The following is a 25,321-nucleotide window of genomic DNA, read 5'->3' on the forward strand; positions in this document are numbered from 1 at the left end:
ATTTCTTGTTTTGACCACCAGAAGACAATTGAGTGTTACGTAGAAAGGATCAAATACAAAGCTGAATCTTTTTGAAACTCTATGTCTCATATTTCTTGCACATTATCACCAGCCACAAAGCTCATTATCCGGCTCTGCGATGTGACTGCTGCTGCTGCTGCTGGAGTATTTGAGGGTTCTTCTAGTCCCCGTCCTCTTTGCCGTCTGTGGCACGTTCAGTCATTTTGCCTTTGTAATGATGCTGCTTCTAAATACCATGCAATTACTGTCTGACAAAGATCTCACTTATTTAGAATTCCTCAAGATGTGTTTAATGCCTCTGCTGCTTCAGCGGGACTATAATAACAAAGAGAAGGGCTTCCTGGTGTTTCCTCTTCCACTCGGATACAAAAAATAAATAAAAAAGATTGAATGTATTTTTCTCCAAGCTTTGTGTGTTTTAATAGGCTTGTGTTGTCTCACTACAACTTGAAATTGAAACAAATTAGAGAATAGAGGCAATAAAGACATGAGAGGAGTATGCAAAAAAAAAAAAAAAAAAAATCCAAATATGTCATTAAAGGCATAGTTTGGGGTTTGGTTTTTAAGTGAGGTAGTGTAAGGTATTTATCAAAGTCTGTCTACCTGCAGCCAATTTTGGGTCGACATGCCCTCAGTTGGAAGAAATAACAAGCTGCATCAGCACCACCCGAGGAATGCACTCTTTGAGCAGTGAAATGTTAACTACACACATAAAGCAAGCCCATTTGTGCTTGGTTCTTCAAAACACCACAGAGGCTCTTATTTCCTGTTTGATCATCAATGCGTTGCGTTTCTTCAGACTTTAATCATCGAGAGTCCACAGCGAAGAACAGCTGTTCATCATGGGCAGAGATTAGATTTGGCACATTTTCATTGGATGCAACCAAACATACCCAGCTCTGCTGCTCACCCCACCAATAAAGTAGTAAATAGTAAATACCAAATAAGATCTGAGTTGACTTTTAAAAGAGTTACTTGATAAAAACATTGGAAAAATAGTGATTTTTGAGGAACAGCAAGGACACTACCTACTGTATATTGGACAGCTCTGCTGCTGCAGGATGTTGATTTGCCTGCAGAGGGCAGAGGCGAGCTCTGATTGGACGGACTGAGCCTGGAAAGTCCCGTTTCAATAAAGGCACCAAATTTCAGACAGTAACAAGATATTATGTTGACATAAAAAAAAAAAAATAGAGCAAAATGTCAAATCTAAAGTTCTCACAAAGCTTCAATATTGCAACATCAAACAGAACCTTAAGTGTAGTTTGAGTATGTGAAGGTCTATCAAAATAAACAAAGCCAGTGCAGCAGAAGAAGAGGGGGAGGCTTAATTTATTCACAATATAACAAACGTCATGGAATATAAAACTCCAAACAGGCACAAAACAATAAGAGAACAACAGGTGTGAAATACAGCAGAAGAAGTGGATTTAGAAATGTCTCCCATTGAAATGTCTTTCCTTCTTGGCTTTAACACAAACTGTGTCGTTTCCAGTGTCAGAAACAAAAGAAGTCTTCTTTCTCTGTGACTCTGGCAAAACACTGCTTTGATTAAAAGAGAGAAACATGAAATAAGAAAAGACTTGGAAGTCTTCAAATATTTGCTTGTGTCCACACATACAGAAGCAAAAAAAAACTGAGTATTTATCCATGTGCGGCTCCTTCGCTGGGAGCGCTTTCCTCACTTTCTCCCCCCCCCGAGTCCTCTCGCTTTCCACAATGTTGGTCTTTTGCATACTTGAGGAATTCCAGCAGGCTGCAGGAAACAACAGGAGAGTCCCTCCAACTCCTCAGCCCTGCGTCAGCACAAAGGCCAAAACAAGCATACGTTTGTTAAGCCAACTGAAAACGGGCAAAGAAGTAAATCTCTGGAGGAACGCTTTGGGAGCAGAGGCGGAGAAAGTGTGGAGCACAAAAACAGGAAGGAAAGTGAGTTGTTGGTATCTGAGGAGAACCTGCTGCTGCCATTAGTTCCAGGTTATCTGTATTGTTCTAGAGTCAATCCTGTATTCATTTTTTCATTATTATTCTGATGCGGAGGCTGCTCGGTGCTCTGCCTCTGTGTGCTCACTGTTGCATAAATCAGAGGTTTTCAAAGTGTGGGATCACGCTTTGTTTCACACTAATGAGTAATTCTAGAAGCTGTTGGAATCAAAAGGCAATAAAAAGCAGAGGTTGTTTTGTTTTTTTTCTCCTGCTAATTAAACGTCTTTAGATATAGTTAGAAACTCCCAAGAGGAAGCTGATCCCACCCTTTGAAAATCATAAATATTACATACACCACATACACTGCATTCACACAACTGTTTTTTTTTTGTTTGTTTTTTCCTTTCCGAACATTTTTCCTCATTTAGATCTTTCAGTTAAGAGCTAACACAGCAAACACCCACAGGGGGTTCTGTCCTTCAACAACTAATCCTCTTCGTCGGCTACACTTAAGACATTCATGATTCTGCGTGCACGTACAGTGACGCTCTCCGCTCCGTACAAACAAAGGAATAAAACTCTATAAAAACTAAAGACAAATATTAACATGGAGACACAAATGCAGTTTGCAAGGTAATTCCTGTGGGGGTTACTTGATTGAGGGTGTGAATTTAAATAAATCCTAAAAGGGGAGTTACAGTGTGGAGGTAGAGGAGAGAAGGGTAGATTAAGACTCCTGAAGTAAAGATTTGTAGATTTTCCTCTTTTTACAAAAAAAAAAAAAAAGGCATTTCAAGTATCACGTGTCCTTTTGCAAACAAGGGGACAAGTGAGGGGAAATACTCTGTGATATAATTGTTGCTTACTTATAATCTGCTTTCGCGAGGTTTAGCACCTTCGTACGAGCAGCCGCTCCAGCGTGAAATCATGGAGACTTAACGTTAGGTATGAAATCAGCAGGGAAAGTATTTGTGCAATTGGGTGTACCTTTTGGAGAGAACGTCCTTTTTTTATCATTCCTATTGGGAACTGTGTGTTTTAGTTTCGAGGGATGGAGTAAGGCGTTCATGTGAAATCTGTTTGAATCGCATTCGAAGAAATGTGCATTTAATGTATCTTCACAAAGTGCTTTTTTTTCATTTCACCTTTTTTGGTTTTTAGTGCCTTAATTTGAAACACATTTTTAAAAACTCAAACGTTACAAAAAAAAACAAAAACCTACAACTATTTTACATTTTACTGATAATAAACAGTACACCACACTCTCTCAGGCTACTCTACTTCACTGAAGCCACCTCACAGCCCAAATACAATCTTAAAGCTTATCGAAGGTTTCCAGAGGTGCAGATCTGGGGCTGTGGGACTATCATCTCGGTGAAAAGTGAAGGACAGTTTCTGACTCACTAAGGAGGAGGGACGCACAAAGTTTCTGCACAGCAGCTCAGATGGAAAAAAAAAAAAAAAAAAAAAACGACGACATGAAGGCACGCAGAAAAGCGAGTGAAGAAAGTCATTTACAGTCTGGGCGGAGAGTTGATGAGAGTCTCTGAGTGAGGGCTCCACTTCATGCTCACCTCGTGTACCGTCTATACTCGTGAGAGGAGAGCAGTACAAAATGATGCCGCTCACTCAAACTCTTTCAAGAGGACAAAAGAGCGTCGCGATGGGGGTGCAAAAGGTTGGAGAGATCAGCGATACCTCTTATCAGGCAAACAGAGCCTGAAAGTACGGCCAAAAATACTCTCAGCGTGTCTTTCTGGACAAACCGTCATTGTTTCAGGGCGAGTGAAGTAAAGTGAAATCCAGATCTCTTGTTTCGGAACGCTCTCACAGTTTGAGGCTGTTGGAAAGAGCCTCCAGCTGCTCCTCTCCCAGCCTCTGCTTCTCCTCCAGGTCCTTCTGCCGGATGAGCAGCGAGGCCTTGGTCTGCACGAAGTGCCGGTAGTCCTGCAGCTGCTCGGCGGACAGCTGGCGGGACAGGAAGGTGGAGACCAGGTTCTCTCTGCGGTCCAGGTTATCCTTCAGATCTTTGGCGTCCTCCCTCTGTTTGCATAGCAGACGGTGGCGACTGTCCAGAGATTGCTGCGCGGAGACAGAGAGTGTGAGCAAGAAAGATTCCTTCCACCCGATATGGGTAAAAGACAGGTCGAGATACAATATATCCAATCTGGTGTTGAAATCTTAACACTATTTGCTACTTTATAAAGTATCAGATCAATGCTGACTGGGTAAACAATCCACCGTGAGCAAATAAGTCCAGTGCAGGCAGTACAGTCTGCCAGCAGAAAGTCGTGCACATCAGCTTCATCTGTATCAGAAAACTCCTGCAAATGACAGTCAGTCATGTTTGATGTACTTTCTTTGGTAAATAACACATTTTATTATGAGGCTCTTTTTTGAGGCGCAATATTTATAATTCCATCAAGACTGGAGACTGTTAAATATTATCGGTAGTTGTTTTTGTAAGTTTAATACCACTCTGCAAGAAATATTGTATGATTGGCATGTAATGCTGAATCGTTATACCTATCTTTATGTGTTGGAGTATAGGAAAATCCTTCAACAACATCTTAGAATTATGATTTTCAATTTAAAAATATTCGAGTGCGTGTCCAGTAAAAGGTTAATTGAAAGATGATGCCACACTGCAATGTCATGGAGAGCTGTGCAAATTAGACGCTCTTGTTTCATTCGGCCACAGGACGGCAGGTGCAGTGTTTCCTTGTGTCAACAGAGGGCAGGCCAGATACAAATGTCATCGAAACTGGGCTGCAGTTTCGGTGAGTCAGTGTAAATACCAGTGTTGCTGATAACAGCAAGAAAACAAATGAGCCTGTAACGATCCCTCGGTGTGCGGCAGCCACACTTTTACACATGGACCGGGTGACAAGCCCTCTTTACAAGGGCTGAATGGAGAAATGCATCCATCCAAACATTAATTCAAGCAGGGAGGCACAGGAAAGCTCAAAAAGTACAGAGCTCAGGTCACATAGGAAGTAATGAAAACTACAGGCTGCCCAATGTTAACCTAACTCGTGCTCAAATGTGTGATTAACGATTTTACTTGAACACAGATAAGCTTACAAATTGGTCATTAAACACGGATAAACCCCAGCAACATTTTTTGGATTCCACAAGGAGAGAAACCTTGACTCCGGTGCCGTCGCACTTCAGCTTCTCCCAAGTGGCATGTTTGCTGTTCTAGAGTAAACAGAGCGAGAGTATAGCTGAGGGCATGGGAGCAGCTCTCTCACCTGGAGCTTTAAATTAACTGCGGTGAATCATGAAGCTCCGTCGGGCTGCATGATATAGGTGCCGGCCCTGCAGCACTGGCTGACAGTATGCTCTTGATTTCATGCCTTAGTGCGTATGTGTAAACTGCATCAATAAGATGAGGCAGGAGCAGGGATGAGTCCTGATTCACTGTGTAGCAGAGTGCATACGGTGCGGTCCAGCTTATCAGGGCACAATTATACTAATTAGTTGGCTTTTTAAGCTCAAATATAGGTATATACTTCAGTTTTGTTTTTGACTTTTTACAAGAGCAACCAAAGACAGCAATATAATATTCACATTTGGTTTTATTAGTTCTGAAAACTTCATAAATATTATTTATATTTGTAGTTGAAATACTAGATTGGACTGTACTTTTCATAAGCCAATCATGTGAACTGTACATCTCCATCAACGTGAGCCAATATCCCAAACTGTTTTGGTGCAGATTTAAGGAGCACTCTTCCATGTGATATATGATAATGAATATCCAGCTGATAGAGAAAAATCTAAAACTTGAAGCGAATTCTCACTGAATTGGGCCATTAAGTTTGGAGCTTCATGACAACTGCACCTCATGTGGACTAAGCGGTGAGAAAAAAAAACTGTTATGTATGATTTTACGACAAACATCGAAACGTTTTTTAACAAGTGAGAAACGAGAAACGACTGAGATTTTGACCCTTTTTTGTCAAAGTTTTGAAAACAGCTCCTGGCTGGTGATATGTTTCACTATGGAATGCAGATATAACATTTATATTAAAAAAAGAATTTAAAAAGCTGCACACCTTTCGCTTATTCCCTCCCCAAAGAAAAACAGCCCGAATAGATAAAAATCACTCTGGAAAACAGACTGTTGTTGCAAAAGTTGAGGATCTAATATGTTATCCTTCACAAATCCAAATCGTACATATGATTGACAGACGCCTTCGGTTCCTCACCTTCTCCTCAGCATCTGTGTTCTGGTCCACGGTGCTTAGTGCGTTCTGCACCCTGGCCAGCCGAGCCGAGAGGCACAGCAGCAGGCTGACCACCCTCTCCAGGTCCGCTATGAACAGGTTGTACCTTTCCAGCTCCACAGGTAGACAGTGCTCGCGGACCAGCACCTCCAGCGCCTGTCCGCGGCCCGCGTTGTCCTGCACATCGACCTGGAGGGCACCGCGGGTCTCTTCGAACGAACGCAGACGCTCCTCGATGTAAGACACTAACAAACGCTGTGAAGAAAAGGACATTTGGTGAACAAGGTGAACGGTTTATAACAGCAAATATATCAAGAATTCAAAATGAATTTATACTGTTAGCAGCAGAGACTGTGCAGAGCAAACAGGGCAAAGGGGGGTGTAACTTGCTAAGCCAAACATTACACACATATGTGGGAGACACCGATGAGAGGCAGACAGGACATTATGTGATGAAAGACACAACTAGGCCCTCTCTAATTTAAATCCATTTAAGGTTTCCAGATGGTATTAATGAAATCTATGAAGTCACAAGCGTCTCTGTTTAAAAGAAAACCAGAACTAGAGTATAAATGGTTCTGATGGGTTGTCTTGATGGTTTGTTTTGTCATTTCTACTGCAATACAACAAAGAAGGTTGTTTTTTTTAACAGAAAATTATAATATTGGGTATAAATTAGCTATGTTTAGGCCACATGTCTGTTTTAAAGTGTTCCTGATAAAAGTTTATCTTTGTTGTGTTTATAAGATAAAGTAGAGTTCGCAGTAGATTCCTATATTTAGGCCAACAAAACTATAAATAACTTTATACAAAACTTGCAAGTGATAATTACCTTCTTCTCTGCGATGTCGGCTTTTCTCTGCAGGTCTGTACCGTCAGATTTCTGGCTGTCAGAAGCAGATGGACACGGGCTGACTTCAGCCCCTTCGACCACTTCAGTGCTACAAAAAAAAACAAAAAAACATGTTTATATTAAGGGTAACTTTGTTAATTCATGAATTAATCAGGCTGTATTTCTATTCAAGACTGGCTGTCAGAGTTGTAGAATTGAATAACACTGAACAAGGCCACAGTGTCGCACTCTTGGTGTAAGAGTGCTTACACGAGCAGAAACCCGAGTGCGAGTACAGCAGTAAGCAAATAGCCAGGTGTGTCTGGCTATGTGATGCAACAAAAGGTAACACAGCACTGGTGGAGCTCATTTCTTTGGCCTTTAGAGACCAGTATCCAGTTTCGTGGAAACACATTAAACTAAGAAACCCAATTACTTCGTCTGCTGCTTAAAATAGTTTTAAAGGCGTGAGGGAAGTAGTTACTCTTTGTGTCTATATCTATTAAACAGATGCAGTGTGTGTGTGTGTGTGTGTGTGTGTGTGTGTGTGTGTGTGTGTGTGTGTGTGTGTGTGTGTGTAATATCAGTGGTCCCACACTAATTTGTGTCATTTTACAAATACTTGCAAATATTTGTGCTTTCCAGCAGTGGGGCATCGCCTCAGCATGTGTAGCTGTTCTTGGGGTTTAACTATGAAATGTTAGTTCTTGAATAATAAATTACCTTTCTGAAGCTTTCCGCTGCTCCTGTTTCTTCTTGTAGTGCTCCTCCATCAGCAGAGTGTCCTCTGAAAGGAGCTGCTCCATTAGCATCAGCGCCGTCTTACGATTGGCCAGTGGGTAGAGTACTCTTGCCAATGATTGGTCAGCGAGGACAACAGCTTCTACAAGCTCCGCCCACTGAGGTCTCTCAACAGGCCTCTGCACAGTCTCCGTCTCTCCCTCTGGGGTCCCCCTCTCCTCCATCTCCTGGCTGTCACTCAACTTCTCATCTTCCAGTTGTGGATCGTCGTCCTCTTCCACCTGCTGACTGACGTCTGCACCAGAGACGGATACGCAGGGGGACACAGAGGTTTCGCTTGTCTGCTTTGAAGTGACGGAGCCGGTCGACTCATCAAAAACATCGTCTGTCAGCGTTAAAGTCAGGCCGTCCTCTTTGATCTCCTCCTCTGGTGGGAGGATCCAAAGGGAAGGGTCTGTGGTGACACCACAGCTCAGAGACACTTCATAGTTTGAATCTGGTGGTTGGGCGTCACAACTCGGTTCATCCACCAACTGCTCCTTTTCTGATCCAGTCACAAAAGGACAAGACTTGGCTCTGTTGGAAATAAAATCATTTATAGCTATGAGTTATAAAGATCGGGGAGTGTTTTATGTCAGAAGGGTGATACATTTTTAACAGCAGTAACTTCTACCTTGACATTAGGTCTTTGCTTACCTGGAGTTAGGTCTGCTTTCACAAGGAAGCTTTGTCTGTGTTGGAGAGGGTGAGGCAGATTTCATTTCCCTCTCACTGATCTCCACACTTGTGTGGGAAGGTGAGTCAGAGGAAGACTCACTTTGAAGCCTGTTGGACCTCGATTCATCAGGACTATGAGATCCAGAAGGTGCAGAGTGACCCCGGGTTCGGGGTGCAGAACTGGATGCTGGAGAGGTGGATCTGCTCGAGTTCTTTGTTGCTGCTACCACATCCTGTCCTGGTCCTTCAGAGCTCTGCTTCAGCAGGGATTTTCTCTGGATTTGGTTTTGTGTCTGTCCCTGAGTATTCTTCTGACCTTCCACCTCTGCTTCTTTTCCAAGTACTTCTGATGCAGTCTGTTTGTCCTTCTCCTTTTCCAGCCCCTGGGCTTCCCTGACTTCAGCAAAGAATGAAACACTCCTCTTATCTCTGTTTTGGCCTCCTGGCCCAGTCGAATGCCTCCACAGCTGATCCAGCTGCTCAGAGCTTTTACTCAGCGCCGACAGTTTTGTTAATTTTGAGGCCCCCAGCTCTTCCATGGACTTCCCTCTCTGTGCAACCCGAATCAGCTGTTGGCCCTCAGACGCCTGCCTTACTGGGATTTCCTCAGATAGATGCTTCTGGAGGCTGAAAATAAAATTCAGTCATCAAATGTGCGGCAGAAGCCATGCAAACTATGTAAATCAGGATTACAAAGAGCCTGGCTCTCAAATGCAATGTCGCACTGAAGCACTAATTCCTAAGAGGGCAAATAAAAATTCTTCTACATGACTGAAATGTGAAGAATACAGGTACATGACACAGTGTAGTTATGCCAGATTATTTCACAAGACCTAAAAGTGGCTTGGAGGGAAGGGATAAGTAAACATTTCTCATAGCAATCACAACAGCACTTAACAATACCTTAACATGGATCAAACTGTTGAAGTGAAAGAGAGACCTAGTAGATATAAATTCTAGCCTTTAATTTGTCTCATTCCTTTTATTTATCCAATTATTCATTCTTTTTGCTGCCATTTTGAGATGGGTTGTCCTGGTTATTCACCCTGTGTTTTCCATTTTGTACTGTATCACTGCTATTCGAAAGGAAATGACTTTTGGAATTTGTAATACAAGACTGGCAAAGTACATCTCGGTTCATCAGAGCTTTGGAAAATAGGCTAACTCGATGAAAATGGTCCAGGCTATTATTCTTCCAATACAGTCCATGTGTAAATCTTTTGAAAGGAATGTGGGTTTGCTAGAGCAGGTGGGTGTTGACTTTCCTGTGCCACAATGAATCAAGTTAGGATTTATAGTCTGTGCCACAGTCGGCACACACCTCACTGACCTAATACTCTCCTGACCTAAAACCAATGAAAATGTCCCAATTTGTCTGCAGTGCAGGTTACATACCTCCAGGTCTCCATAGCATTAACGGGTAATGGATCCTCCTCACAATCATGAGCCTATAGAGCCAGAAAAAAAATGTAAAAAATGCATTGCCCGTTTAAGTTTCAATCTGTCGGCATAGTTTTCTTTGTGTAGACCTTTTTAATGCAACACATCAGAGACAGTCTGGAGCAGTTAAACAATATTTCTTGTATGTCTTGACTGATTTGTTAATGGAAAATAACAAAACACAGAATCTAATAATATGGTGTTTGAAATAGAAGACAATTTATAAGCTAATGTTGTTGTCACTACGAGCAGTCATTTTGTGTCAGTTTACCTGAAGAGCGTGTGGCGTGGATGTGGAACGGTTCCTGAAGACGCTGGGTGGTTCTGGCTGGTCTAAAAGACTCTCCACTGAAACAGACTTTCCCTGAGATGGACCTTGGCTTTCCCTCCATCTGGACTGATTATGCTGGCCAGAGCAAGACTGGGCTGCGAAGAACTGGGCATACCTGGTTTGCCAAAAATAATAGCAGAAGCATGAAAAAATTAATTTATCCACAACACAAATATAGAACTAACAAGTCTTCTCTCTTTTCTTTTTTACCTGATAGAGCTGTTGGAGGAATCAAGGATGCGGCCTGCAGAGTGGGGTCTATTCAGTTTCTTCTTTGTATTTTTGCTGTCCTGATTCCCTGATAAGGGCCTCGGGCCCCAGTCAAATGGTTTCTCCCCAAGAGAGTGCCTCTGTCTGGGTGGAGGCAGTAACTGAGGGATCAGCAGCTGGGGTTCTGCTACCTTTTGTCCAGTCTTACGCTCCATGTATTCCATCAAGGCCTTGTGCTGCAAATGCTTCAGGTTTGTCTTTGAGGCACTTGAGGCAGACAGCGCGCGACCTCTTGTCTCAAACATCTTCCTTCGTGCCGCGACAAGTCCCTGTTCTCCCTGTTGCACATGGTCATTGTCCTCATACTCGCCTGCAAACGAGTTTTCACTTTCGTTACCAAAGGAGCGACATGCCGAATGATTGGAGGCACCACCAATCTGATTGAGTTTGTCTGGTTCAGAGTAGCACATCTTCTTCTGCTGTTGAGTCAGTCTCTTCCTGCCTCCAATGCGTGCCACCTGGGGCTGGGCTACATTTGCTTGCCTCCCATTTTCCATCTCAGTCTCTTTGTCTATCTCCATCTGATACTCCACATCTTCTTTTATACTGCCTTTCTCTGTCTCCTCAGAGGCCACAGAAGGAGTGAGCGTGTCTGTGGAGGTCTCAGAGTCCTGCGATGAGGAAAAACAGTGAATGGCAGTTGGTCTCAGCTCTGGCTTTTGCCTGACACGGTGTGGCCATGACAGCTGCAGGTCCCTCCTTTTGAAAGATGTCTCCCTTAGGACCTTTGACTGGGCATCCTTCAGCTTTTCTTTGTAGTACTTTTTGAATGAGTCATCTAGAGTGTTACATGCCACTTCGCCTTTTTCGCTCTTGCTTTTCTCAGATGGTGGAGGTGCCTCATTATTGTTTACTGCCACATCTCCTTGGCCTGTTTTGTTCAGGACTGCATCTTTGCTTTTTACAGTGAAATCAGGATCTTTCTTGGGCTGTAATGCTGCCCTGCTGGCCCCAGTGAGATGATAAAGGAGTGGGGTTGTCTCTTTATTGATCCTCTCACTTGCAACATCCCCCAAGGGCTGCCGCTTCCCTCTTTTCATCTGCTCCTGTCTGTTCAGGTGGTTGGGAAGTTCCTGACTCATCAGTGAGGTTAAATCATTTGTTTGCATGGTTGGCGGGCAGTTCCTGTCAGGGCCACAGTAGAATATGGGATTGTTGGGCGTGTGACGTCCAATTTCTCGATTCTGCATGGTGTCGAGGTCTTCGAGAGCGTCAAAGCTTGGAGCAGACTGTGTCAAGAAGAGAGATGGTTTGTGGTTCTCCTGATCCTGGCATTTGGAGATTATGTCTTTACCCTGAGACAAAGAATTTAAAGTCTCTCTCTCCTGTGTGATTGTGCCACTGGAAGAGCGAGAACTTGCTTGGAGAGGTCTAAACAAATTATCCATTGTGCTGTGGCATCTTTCTTTTTCTCTTGGCTGTTGTGTCTCCAGCGCAGAAGGGATCTCTCTCCCAGAGTCAGACCCACACACAGACAGAGATTGTGTTCTCATACCAGATTCAGACTGCTTACACACCCCAGTGACAAAGTAGAACTGACCCTTATGCTGGATGCTACTGCTGATAAAACTCTGTCCAGCATTCAAAGGGCTGGAAGCTCGAACTGGCTCTGAACCAAGCCAATCATGAGCCGAGTGTGCCCTTTTGCGCTGACTTTCAAAATTTTGATTGCTGCCATTAGATTTGTTATGATGGTCTCCATTGCATCCGCCGCTGCTCGAGTTCTGTTTCTGTGTCAGGTGCTCAGTCTGGCTTGTGCCTCGAGGAGGTGATCGGCTTAGGATGTTTGTTGACTTCTGCTGTTCAGTGGCTGCATTTTTTTCTGAGATAGAAAGGTATTCCGGGTTCAATGGCACCCTGGTCTGATCGGGGGGATGGGATTGGGGTCGGTAGCTTGGTGGCTGCTGGGCCGGTGGCTGCTGCTGTTGAGAGCCTTTCCAAACTGAGTAGACTGGGTTCGAACTTAAAGACCTGAATGTATCTGGATTAATTTTCTCTAGTCTTGGGGTATTTACACCATGGGCTTGTGGAGGGATTCTGTTGTGATTTCTGGGTTGTTGTTGTTGAGGCTGTGGCTTCTGGGACTGATAGTCATTGCCATGGTGTTGGACTCTGCTGTTCTCCAAGTTTTTAGTGGCGATGTAACTATCCAATCGTGTAGGAACAGGGGGAGGACGGAGGGGAGGGTAAGCACTCTGGGAAGAACCCCCCAAATACACCTCTGGTTTCAACTGTGATTTAATATCACAATGGAAACTGTCATTGCCATTTAGGTTATGATGGCTTACATTAGTGTTGGTGCTGTTTCGACATTCCTGTGAAATAGCTTCAACAGAGCGATAGAGCTGGTCCATGGCCTTATAGTCTGACTGCAGAACTTGAGTCGGCTGGTAAAAAGACTTTACATACTTAAGATCAGCATAGTGGTTGAAGGAGTTGGATTGTAGGTCGTCTGGAAGAAAGGGTGATGGGTAATCTGGGGCAGTGGATCCACCAGAAAAGGAGCTGTAGGCAGAGTCGCCTTTGCCGTGCTGGTGGTGGGCAAACTGGTCGACGATGCTGCTGTTGGACTTGGCTGGGGAAAGCCGGCTGACAGGCAGACTCAGAGGATGCAGGTCCACGTTGCTCATTCTCTCAAAGTGGAAGCTGTAGGAATCCATGGGGCGAATGGCAGGAAGGGAAGGGCAGGGTTTGTAAATGTGTTGTGCCTAAGGGTGCGCTGATGCATGTGTCTTGCTTGCGAATGAAAACGGGGATTTACCACCAATACATTCGCACTAGGTTGACTGTCCTGCTTGATGGTAATTAGGTCATTTCCTTGACTTGTTTTTGTTTATTCACTTCCTCTTGAAATGGTCTGATCCTGGAGAAGAAAACACAAAAGCAGGGTGGTTAACAAACTGACATCTTAACTCAGGGCGGTTTACGAAAGAAATCGAGGCACAGCAAGTATTCAAAATTTTAAAATGGGTCACTATCAGTTATCACAGCGTAGCTTCTATAAACATCACACACTGCATTATATTTTGACAAACCATGTTTGTGCTAGACTACCAACTTGAAACATTTTCAAATTTGATGATGCACAAACTGCTATAGTGCCACTTCAATGTAAAACATCATTACACTTCATCTCTACTGTGTGGATGTCTGTCTACTTTAAAAGTGCCTGAAAACATCAAGTCACCAGGAGAAAAAAAACATGAGCTTAAGCATGTCTGGGTCAAATTTCTCAAGTGACAAAGTTTGTTCTATTTGAAATGTTGTAATTGGTAAATAGAGTTCACATTGTGTTGTTCCACAGCTTGAGCAGTTTATACTATTAATCACATTCACACATAGACACACCAATGGAGGCAGCTCAATCCATCCATTAGGAGCAAGTTGATGTTTCAGTGTCTTGCTCAAGGACACTTCAGCCATATGACAGGGGGAGATGGGGAATCGAAACTGCGACTCTCCAATTGAGAGACAACAATTATACCAACGGAAGCAAAGGCGCCCGTTTCTACAGACAAATCATACCCTCATTTCAGAGAATGTTTTTTTTCTTTTCCTATCTGATTTCATAAAGTGGACTGGTATAGTGCCATAACATTAGTCTAACCAACGAGATATGTCATTGTCGCTTTCATTAAACCTGATCAAATTTCATATCAAAGACACAATAACTGTTTAAGGCTTTTGCAAAATATGATGGTTAAAAAATGCCATCCGATGGAAAGGAATTTAAAGTATACATAATGACTACTTGTGTCTCGTCAAAATGTCATCACCCCCTATTCTTGAAAGTGAAAATCTGGCAACATTATGAAAGCTTGATATTAGGTTTTATATCCTTTGTGGTTTTTTGTTTTTTTTTGTTTCATTGCTCACATCACAGTTTACGGCAGCTTGGTTTTTTGGGTCAGTACAGTTAACCACCTGCTGAAGGAGTCTGCCTGCTGCTTTGCATCAATAAAGCCTCTAATTAGGGGCTTTGGGGTTGGCGGTGCACGTTGCAGCACCCACATGAAAAAATGTCAGGAATTCCATATGGAAGGAGAGAAATATCAGAGGATTAGTCATGTGACGGATGTATTCAGCAGCAATGTAGCCTGTAAAGCAGTGAACCCACATATTTGTGTGCTTTTTTTTGTGAGATGTTTAAATGTGTTAGCATTGACTTCATTATAAGAGCCAATGTGCTATCCCTTGACGTGATTAGTTTATGTAAAAATATTCAATCAAAATCAGTGTGACATTCCTGTAAATACGACACAGGAATATCACAATCTAGCTCACCACCAGTCTGAGAAGTGACACAATGAAAGATGTTATGCATCATTATAGTCTGAAATAAAGCATTTCAAAAGCTGCTGTTTCCATTAAAGAACATAAAAGTATGAGAATAATTTGCCAAATATTCACTCAACTGTACATTCATGAGTGAATGCTGTGATATATGTGCACTGTGCAGTGTTTCATTTATGCAACCTTTCATTTATGAGGTTCTGTCAGTGAGAAAACTGTGCCGCAACAAACTACAGGTATCAAAGTCCAACAGCTAGCCGATCATATGATTTCAACTGAATAAATAACCTGGATGTGCTGCTCAACTCATGTATTTACTTGGATTCCCATCTTCTGATGATGAGAAGTCATTTAACCACAGTCCTATTATCAGCTTGTACCATTAAATATCTGAAAACTAAATTCGTCTTCCTGAAAGGTTTCATCTTTAACTGTAAAAGAATGGTCAGAAAACGTTTAACTTGCATGAGTGGAGTAATCTGTCGTCATCCAAGCTGTGTTTAAGTTAATAACAGGTTTCCAGTAGATTCTAATGAGCGGACTCTCCCATAACCTGCATGCCTTCCTTTGACTTGGTCATCAAGTTTGAAGCTGCATACCTGTCATGCAACACACAAAGGCAAATGTTGCCAATAAAACAAAGACAAGTCAACCAGTAAATCAACAATGACATAGCAGTATTACAGATGCCCTTCTCTACTGATGGAAACTGAAGGAACCTATTTTTTATTCACTTAATCACGTCATTTTGTTTTGCTTTTTGTGTTTGAAATATTCAGCCTACAAAAATACTATAGATCCACTTGGACTGGAACACTAAAAACTCTTTTACAATCAGTAATGATGTGCAATAATTGCCCCAGTGCTACAAACTTTGTTCAGCTGAGCCTAATAAACTTGCATCAAAGATGATCCTAGGTGGTCGTTTAGCATATACACAAAACCCGCCTCCCAGGAGCCTTCCAAACTACAGTTTTAAGGGGGTTTCCATGTGTTTATGAAGGGCCTTCTGATCTGCGGCGTGTGTGTGTGTGTGTGTGTGTGTGTGTGTGTGTGTGTGTGTGTGTGTGTGTGTGTGTGTGTGTGTGTGTGTGTGTGTGTGTGTGTGTGTGTGTGTGTGTGTGTGTGTGTGTGTTTTCCAGCCCTCCTCTTCCCTCTGCGAAACAGAGAGAGGCTCCCAAACAGGGGAGCGCTCAAGTGGAAGTGATGGAGGGGACAGGCAGTGACAAAATGTACAGAGAGGAGAGAAGGGGGGGAAAGGGGGTGAGGGTAGGGGGTGGGGGGTGAGGCAGAGGGTGACCGGCCCAGACAAATACTCTCACACGCAAACAACAACAACAAGAGACGAGAGAGCCGAACAATGACAGCAGGAAAAGCTGAGCACAAGTTGGAGCGGTGGATCAACAGTCTCTAGGCAAACTGAGATCAGCTACTTGCACACCGGTTTGAAAACTTTCAGACTTATCATAGCATTATCAGAAAGAAAGAGAACAGGAAACACTCACCCCAACTTTGAATCTAAGTCAATGACTTTCCTGATTTCCATCTGAAAAGGTTTTTGGGGGGTTTTGTCATAAAAAACATAAAAAAAAAAGAAAAGAAGAGGATTAGATGAATGATTTCCTTCTTTTTTCTCATTCAGAACATCGTTCTCCTAAAGAGGGATCAGACCAAGTAACCAGGAGAGCCAGATATTAGAGGGAAGACTTCTAGTGGGTCCCCTCTCCCCCCACTGAGACCCGAGGCTGCCTCGCGGGAGCCACTGATTGGTCAGCCGATGACGTCCGGCTCTCCGGTGCACAATGAGCGCAGCGGAGGGAATATTTCACTGCTGCAGATAGCTGCTAGCGCTGCCGGCTGCCTGAACAACAGAGAGAGAGGAGAAAAAAAAAGAGGCCTCGCATTCCTGGCTAGCTTCAAAGACGGAGTAGAGCCCGGGCGCCATTCATTCCCGAGGCCCTGAGCCCGGCACATGGAGACTAGCCAAGGAAGAAGGAGGGAGGGGGGGGTGCAAGTGGTGGGGTGGGCGGGTGTATGGGTGACCTCCCACCCTCAACCCCGTCCACGCCACAACCCCCAAGAAAGGAAAGAAAAAACTGTCACAAAGACGAGTTATCTCCCACCATCAACTTCATTTAACTGCTTATCTTTTAGGTTGAAAGCTCCATGTTTATTACTGGACCACCAAACATTAAAATCCCAAAGTACTCCCGACAACAAAAGTCATGATTGTTGTACATATATTTTTAAAAAGCTTGTGGTTCGCTAAGTAGCCCTTGCATAGGTAAATTTATTGTGTTCAAAATTAAAAACTACAGCAACAAATATGGAAACACACAAGGCAAATAACTAGTGCTACACACAAAAGACATTGTTAAGATTTAGAAATGCCTGAGACAACAGTACACATACACAAAGGGCTCTTCCATTAGTTACAAACACAGACTCAATGACAACAACAACGTTCAGGACTGCCCTGTCAGACACTGACCCTCATTGTGTGCACTATTGTTTTCTATTGAGACTGGCAGCACTAGTGACAAGCAGAGTTTTTCCTTACAGTTAGTGTAGCGTCATTGGACAAATCCTCAATGTATGTTGATTGTATCTGCGGCATTGAAAAAGTTCAATGTTTTGGTTTTCTTTCATTTATTCAGTGTTGAAAATTAACTGAATGCATATTGATTGTTCATTCATAGCAATATTTTTGGAGGAATACGATAATAAACATGGTGTATAAAAGGTCTCTCTTATTTTGAAAGCTGATGGCTGACCCAAGATTGGCTGAGCGGTCAAGCAAATTTTAGGTGAAAGCAATCTTAGGATGTGATAACCAGAAAACTCCCTTGACAGGGGTCAGACTTAAATGTTGAGGTGATGTGTAAACAAGGATAAGCTTGTGATCACTTTCTGCCCAGCGACTGAGCTAAGTACTATATCATGGTGGATGGAGGAGGAGAGTAAGCCTTAAGAGTGGCAAGAATTTAAAGACCATGTGTTTAAAAAAAAAAACAACAACCTAATTTAATGTGGGTTGGGGAAAGTGTCAGGACAGGACATATTTCCTTGAGTTTGGGATCATAAAACTGACTAAACTAGACCCGAGGGGAGGCTGATCTCGAGAGGGAGGATTTGAACATGGAAGGGTGGGGGTGTTAAATTCTTTCAAATTTTTCTTTTTGTCTTACATTGGAGATTATGCGGTCCGGCATGACCTTCACAGTGCAGCCACGGGACTGAACCACCAAGCCTTCAAGAGCAGACAGATTGAGGCTGGGAGGACAAGACGATGAAAAGATGCTGGTAATTTTATTAAAAGAGAAGATAGAGGCAAGAGAAAAACAAGGGAAAGAGAGGAAGTGGCGCATTTAGGGCGTTACAGTGACTGATGGCGTGGTAGCAGGCCAAACTGAGTAGCCAAGCCAAACCCATTAAGCTTGTTAGCTGGCCGTGCTGGCCCTGGCTAAGTCCTCTGATAAAGATGATGATGATGGCTTGACAGACCTCCAGACCTCTGATTAAAGAGATAAAGAGGTTGGCTGTGTCCTCAATCAGAGCAGAAACAAAACTTTAAATTGGATTTCATGCTACAATGTGTATAAAGGTTGTTTTCTAGTTTGTTTGTTTTTCAAGTATAAAAAAGGGACATAACTCAACAAGAACCCCAAATTGCATAAAATGGATAGCATTGGTCAGCATTACAAATTGATGTGCCATTTATTAATTAAATTTAACGTCAACAAAATGAGCCCAGAACCAGGTATTGTCCATGCTTTGAAGCAAACACACTAATGCAATTTACTTCAAGACAAATCAGAAATGTCTACTTTTATTTTTTTTGCCATGCATGAAAATATTCGTTAAGACAAAGAATAATTTAACGTTACTTGTTTTAGAGAAATGTATAAACTTAAGAAAATGTAAGATTTTGACCACTTTTGACAAAAATATACACTAATTAGACAATATCAAAATAAGAGCACTGCAAGAGAGAATAAAGTTTGAATCCATACGTGAGGTTGTAACTGCAGGGACTCATTGCACATTGGTAAAACGTCATAAGGAAATATATAACTACAGGACTTGACATGCGCTTTGTACAAGTAATGTTTAATCATGGCAAACACCTGTGATGAATAATAAATACCAAGAGGAAAAGGCTCAGACATAAACAGAAGACCTTTGACACAATGTGGCACAGAAAAAACAAAATTTGATGGCAACATTCTTTCTCACAATATAACTGATTTAAGATTAAGATTAAGCTTTTTCTGTGATAGCAACTCTTCCTCTGACTTATCATCCAATGGAAGCCTTGCTCACACTGAGCTCCATGTACGGTACACACAGTGCTTTGACCTTTGTCATCTTCCACTAATGTCAGCAGGACGTCTTGCAGCTAAATAAAAGGTTAAAAGAGCCACCATTTCGCTAGAAACACAAACATGGAGATGCAACATAATTACACAAGACCTCACTTCAGCAATGAAGTCTCCCACAGGACTTTAAAAGACATCACTCCTATTGTCCTCAGCCACACAGAAACAGAGAGGAAGCTGCTTTTGAAAAGGTGGAAATGGTCGGGTGTCGAGCGCTGACAACAGCCTAATGTCCAGTAGCGGGAAAGGGAAAGCCACGTTGCCATGCAGAGATATCAGCGGCACCTGCAGTTTAATTCCTCCCGCGTGAGTGTGTGTGTGTGTGTGTGTGTGTGTGTGTGTGTGTGTGTGTGTGTGTGTGTGTGTGTGTGTGTGCGTGTCTCAGAGGGAAAAAAACAAACACATCTACCCAAGTCTGTGTGTGCAGGAAGGACAGAAACTGTGGCTGAGTGTTGCTGGGCAGTGCTCACATCAGTGTCTAAAATCTCTAGCTGACCAAGACAAGCTGTCACACTCTAATAAGCTCTGCATTCCTGCCTCAATGTGGCCTAAATACTTAGTTGACTATATCAACAGCTTGCTTGATTTAATGTTCATGCTTGACTAAGAGTTGTACAAACCAGATACAAATTAATGTTGTGTGTGAAACTAAAACAGCTTTTTCTTTTGGCCATGCAAGTATCATGTGGAACAGCTAAATGAACGTCCTGAAAATGCCATCTGCTATAAAAATAGTGACTTTGAATCTTTCTCAGTAAACCATTAACCAGGAAGTGAATTTGTTGGCATCACATATGAGTGCTGGCTGCAGCCAGTGATAAACTTACTTTCCACTGGCTTCTGAAGAAGACAATTACTTCTGTATTAAGGACCCCCTGTGGGTCTGCAATATGATCTAGTCATGGTGAGTTTAACTGGATACTGTAGGAATTCTTATACTCGAGAATAGAACAAAGCTGCGGGGCTTTTTGTGTGTGTGTGTGTGCTGTCTAAAAATGGTTCGTGCAAATTCAGCTTTCTGCATCACGCCGTTCTCAGTCGGCCACATGCATTATCAGACGCTGTGTACATGGGTCATAATGGTCACAAAAGGAGTATTGCAAGCCTGTAAAGTTGTGCAACACACCGTGTGTCATAAAAACCGAAACACCACTCATTTTGTGAGGGGATCCATAAACATGTCTGGACGTGAGGTGGCTTGCGGTGTCGCCATTGTAGACATGAGCAAAGTCTACGGCACACTTGACCCCAGGGCTGCAGGGTCAAAGCAGTGACGCCATCTTCCACCTCAAACAACTGCACAAAGCCAGAGATTAACATATTCAGAGCACATATGTGATAATGCCTGTAACAAAAAGGGAAACATGATGACAAAAGAGGACTGGGGCGAGGAATGTGTGAGAGGAGACAAAAAAAAAAAAAAAAAAAGCACAAGCACACAGAAAGTGAGTGAGAAAGACCTGGGTCGGCCCCGCAGGAAGCAGAGAACAAACACAATAACAAATGACCCACTTCCTGTTCAAAGATGGGAAAAGTCTCAATGACTCCATCATTGCGGAAAAATAGTGTCCTTATAGAAAATAATAAGCTTTTGTTCTCGAGTCCCAGGTGGCTTCTATACCTTCGCCCTCATCTTTCAACTGTCTCCGAGGACACTCTGTCGGCAGCTTGAACAGGACAAATAAAACACTCAGACTGGTCCTCAGCCAAATTCAGCCGTGTTTTTCTCTTTGGACCAGGTTTGTCTGTTTCTCAGCAACCTCAACATCAGTTCAAAAAGTTGAACTGGTGTCGCAAGAGTTCCTCTGAAGGAAGTGAAGGTAGCGCAAAGGACCATGAACGAATTGGTAATATAACTTTTATTTTAACTTTGCATTCATGGTTATTTACCCTAATTGTTATGACTTTAGTCAGTGATTTAGTTTAGCTTGAGAAATACCATTGGTTCTGTGTTCCCGTTACGTCTGTTCAAAATGCTGAAATTATACACATTCCATTGCTTATAGATCACAACACACCAACCATGGCAGAAATCCAATTTGAAAAATTTGAACTATTAACTGTTTAAAACGGGCACTCAAACTCTTATTTTACACATCTTATAATATTTATTTCAGTCATCAAAATTTAACTTCGTCATGTTTGACTGAATATTTTGGCTAGTTCCAGAATTTACCAGTAGTGGGACTAATGAAGAATGATCTAATCTGATCTAGTCTAAAGTTGGAGGATGTCAAGTCCATGAGACTTAGACGAACCAAAACCAAACACATGACGAGTCCACCTTTCAGCTACCGACCAACAGTGGTAAAAAAGAAAAAGCAGAATTCTGATTTTTGCCATTTAAAAAAAAGGGTGTGTCAACAAACACAAAAAGACTTTCTTGTTTTCAGTGAGAAGCAGAATGTATAATTAGGTCAGGCTCATCTTTTAGCTTTCAGTGACTATCTAATACATCTCATTAGTCACAACTAGTGTAGAAAATAAAGAAGGCCTCCATATAAGCAGCTATCTACACTCAAAATGTAAAACTAAAGCTGGAAGGCATTTTTTCACGCCTTCGATACATAATTCTCATAACCGCACAGGGTTATGTAAAAGCCCAAGATGTTTCTGTTTTGTTTGCTGTTCTTCTTATGTCTGTAATATCATTATGTAACACATTAGCCACATGCAACCAAAACCTCTATAATTGGGAGACACTCCCACCGGACGTTTTAACACACAGGATGGGTAGAGGATTATCTTGGTAACATCTCTTTGTGAAAACTATTCAGAACATCCTGACTTCTCAAAGAACAATAAACTGCGAGGCTGAAGAAGAATCTCTGTGTATCGCTCCCCTTCAGTATAAAACACCCCGTCAAAACTGTCCTAGTTCAAAAAAAGCTAAATATACCTGACAGGTTATGGTGATACTTGAGGACTGGACTCAGATTTTTTCAAACCATTGTGACCAAGATGATGTTGTGAGGACTTCGGGCATCATCATTGTCTATTTTGAGTAAAACGGATCTTTCGAGACAAATTTTAAAGAGAACAAAATTATTTCTTGCATTCAGGAGACAGTTATTGAGAGTGGGACGATTCAAAAAGTTAATGAGTGATAACTGCTGTTTGTAGAAAAATAGAAATACTGGACACAAATAATCTGAATAATCAGAAAACTGACAGCGAGACTGTGTCTGCTGCTAAAAAACTACAAGAGACCCCAGAAAAGTGACAGCGAGTTTGCTCACAAAAATGCTCAGCCATGCAAGACAGTCGATCGACAAACACTTCTGCATGTCCAAAAAGGTTTTCTAAAAGCTGTACAATGGATATCTAATCTCTAAAATATAATGTCATGAGCCAGGAACAGTAAGAACGATTCTCAAGGCTTCCACTGTCCGCGTTGTACCAGAGCGGCGCACGGCACTTCATCAGCTGATAGTTCCCACCAGTTAGCTATGTCATCCTGCAGTAACCAGCTCTGGCTGTCCACTTACATAATGAGCTGTTGGTCTCACCAGCTGACCACAGACACAGCACAGATGCAGGAACTCACCCGCGGCGGCCCCCCAGCCGGCACTGCGCCCAACAGCCACGATTGTCACTGCATGACTGCAGCAGGAGGTTTAACACGGGGAAAGATCGGATGACTTTAGAGCATATGTTTACTTTATATTTTTATATATGGAACTGATATAAAGGTCGACTATTGATCAGACAAGTAACCTAGTTAGCTAATTTACACATTTCTTCCAAACCAACAGTAAATTGGTAATGACAATCACAGAGTCCATGTTCATACATGTAAAATAATTGCACAATACATCGAATTATTGGCAATTCTTCACAGACATTTCATATTTGTGATCCACATAATTGAAGGACTCAGTCATGTAAATGGAGTGACAACAACCTTTCATAGACATCCACTGAGAAGTCTTTCTTATTTAGGAGTATTATGCTTTAAATGATGAAATGTGATTTTGGTCAGTTTTTTTCTTAAAAGCGCAAACAAAAACAAAGCAAAACAATTAAGATATCATTCATAACAATATGTTAATTATTCATTACACAAAGTCTGGATACAATTTTATTTAAAGAAATGCCAGGTCAACATAATTAACGCTAAAAAAATAAAACCGAGTGAGCGAACAATGAAATCCTTGTGCTAACTGCAATATATGCACCTTCAAAGCTGGCGATTCACTGCTCCAAGAATGTGTTAATGCTGATAAATACTCTGGCGAAAGCTGTTAATGGACTTATCACACATTATACAGAGTGTTGTAGCATCAAGGCTATAGAATATGACCTGTTTTTTCTTTTTCTTTCATTTGCATAAAGCCATTGCAGTTCTGTTCTGAGGGTTGCAACTACTTCCAAGAGAGATTTCAATTTCCATTTTCCCATTATGTAAAATAAAACAAGATAACCTGGAAGTATTTTACGATCAATTTTGTTCTTTGTGGAAGACAACACCGAGGCCATGTAACAACAGGACACAGTGAAAGTATAATTCAAAAGTATTCTTTCATAGAGCTGAAGACATTGATTGATTAGCTTTATCAACAGACGACATTTAGACTCCTAAGATAAACTTCCAATTACAAGTTCAAAACATGTTAAGTTAAAAAGAAATATTGAAAAGCTGCTGCATTATACATGTTTAAACAAATTTACTCTGAGAACATAACTTTGAGTATCGAGGTCGATAGCTTTTACGGCAGCGTTACATATATCTCAGCTCGGGCCTCAATGTGATGTTGTGTTGGGTCCACTACTTTGGATTGGAGCCTCTTGCAGGCCGGTTTTGGCCCATGGGCCTTTTATTTGACACCCCTGATCTACTGGATCAACGTATTGTATAAACATCCACAGTTCTGCACTTGATGAAGACAAAAAATAATAATCTTAAAGTGTGTGTTTTAACAGTCTTATTTGTTTTATTACCTGCTACATTCCACAGCATGGGTTTTATAAACATTCATAAACAGTATGTGTGATGTTGAACTTGGCTGAATTGGAGGTGACAACCGTCACATTGTACTGTAATGCACAAAAGCATTGATTTTATCCTGCATGATATTCATTTGGCTGACCTGTAACTTTAGGAAATGCATCAACTGAACAGACAACCTGGATTGTACTACTAGTATGTATGTGCAGGACAAAAAAGTAAATAAATAGAAAAAGTGGATGTCGGCCAGCCTCTTTGACTCCTTGGGAAACTGCAAATTACTGTTTTGGTGCACTGTTCATATTACTTCGATTGTATTTTTATCCATTTCTACTGCTTGTTCGCAGCTGTAGGTCATAGCATCAGTCATGCCAGTCGTGAGAAAACAGGTGTGAAATTTCTGACACTGTCAGAAGTTTATCCAAGACTGTCTGAGGTCGTTCGACCCTCACAATCAGCAGACTGAGAACCCCGCTCACTGTACAACATAAGACCACAGACTTTAAACCATGACAAAAGAGATCAACACCACTCATTGACTTTTCAAAATCACACAGTATATAAGTCGTCTTTCGGTGGATATCGAAAGAGAATTTTCTTTGGTGGCGTCGGTTATACAACCGGCTGTCTTTCATATAGTTTCAGAGCAAATTGTGACGCAGTCAAGATGGGACAACCTACAGAAGCTGGAAAGCAAACGTTTTTCATTCATTATTGTGTGTCCCTCCTAAACAGACTGGAGTATAATGTGTAAACTCCAGCTCATTGTGGATTCTCATGTGTGTGTGTTTTTCTTGCTACATGTGCAATGTTATGTAACAACTTAAGTGAAATAAGACCAACTAAAAACACAACACTCTTGAGGTTAACGATAATTGTTCCAAACACCTGTATAGAGACTGGTTGGAGAATTATCTATGAAACTTCACTTTTGTGTTCGGAAAGTCCGGAAACTGTGACAAACGGTAAACATTGAATTTATTTAGACCACTCACAGCAAAAACTAAACAAAAACCACAACAGCTATCCATCCTTGGTGGTCATAGAGATGATCTTTATAAGTAGAACTAACACAGGGAGACTTTTATTACTGATGGCTTGGCTGGTTTGAGTGCTTGGCAGAGCCACATGGACGGGAATGTGCTCGATAAGCATCGTGGGTAGGTACAGCAGATAAGGGAAACAGCCTGT

At 42.0% G+C, this 25,321-nt stretch overlaps 1 protein-coding gene across 1 annotated transcript in view; it reads right to left on the reverse strand.

Moving 5' to 3' along the window:
- Positions 1-1,334: 1,334 nt before the first annotated feature.
- shroom1 (shroom family member 1) overlaps positions 1,335-25,321 on the reverse strand; it is a 36,019-nt gene continuing 12,032 nt past the window's right edge. Inside the window, exons 3-10 of the mRNA XM_080483805.1 lie at positions 10,451-13,373; positions 10,181-10,355; positions 9,865-9,917; positions 8,449-9,096; positions 7,735-8,328; positions 7,012-7,120; positions 6,162-6,434; positions 1,335-4,029 (exon numbers count right to left, since the gene is read on the reverse strand). Coding sequence (XP_080339931.1) covers positions 3,775-4,029; positions 6,162-6,434; positions 7,012-7,120; positions 7,735-8,328; positions 8,449-9,096; positions 9,865-9,917; positions 10,181-10,355; positions 10,451-13,170 — 4,827 coding nt within the window. The 5' untranslated portion in view covers positions 13,171-13,373 and the 3' untranslated portion in view covers positions 1,335-3,774. The remainder of the gene's footprint in view (positions 4,030-6,161; positions 6,435-7,011; positions 7,121-7,734; positions 8,329-8,448; positions 9,097-9,864; positions 9,918-10,180; positions 10,356-10,450; positions 13,374-25,321) is intronic.

Source organism: Lipophrys pholis, assembly GCF_963383615.2.
Source record: "Lipophrys pholis genome assembly, chromosome: 16".
Classification (NCBI taxonomy): Eukaryota; Metazoa; Chordata; class Actinopteri; order Blenniiformes; family Blenniidae; genus Lipophrys; species Lipophrys pholis.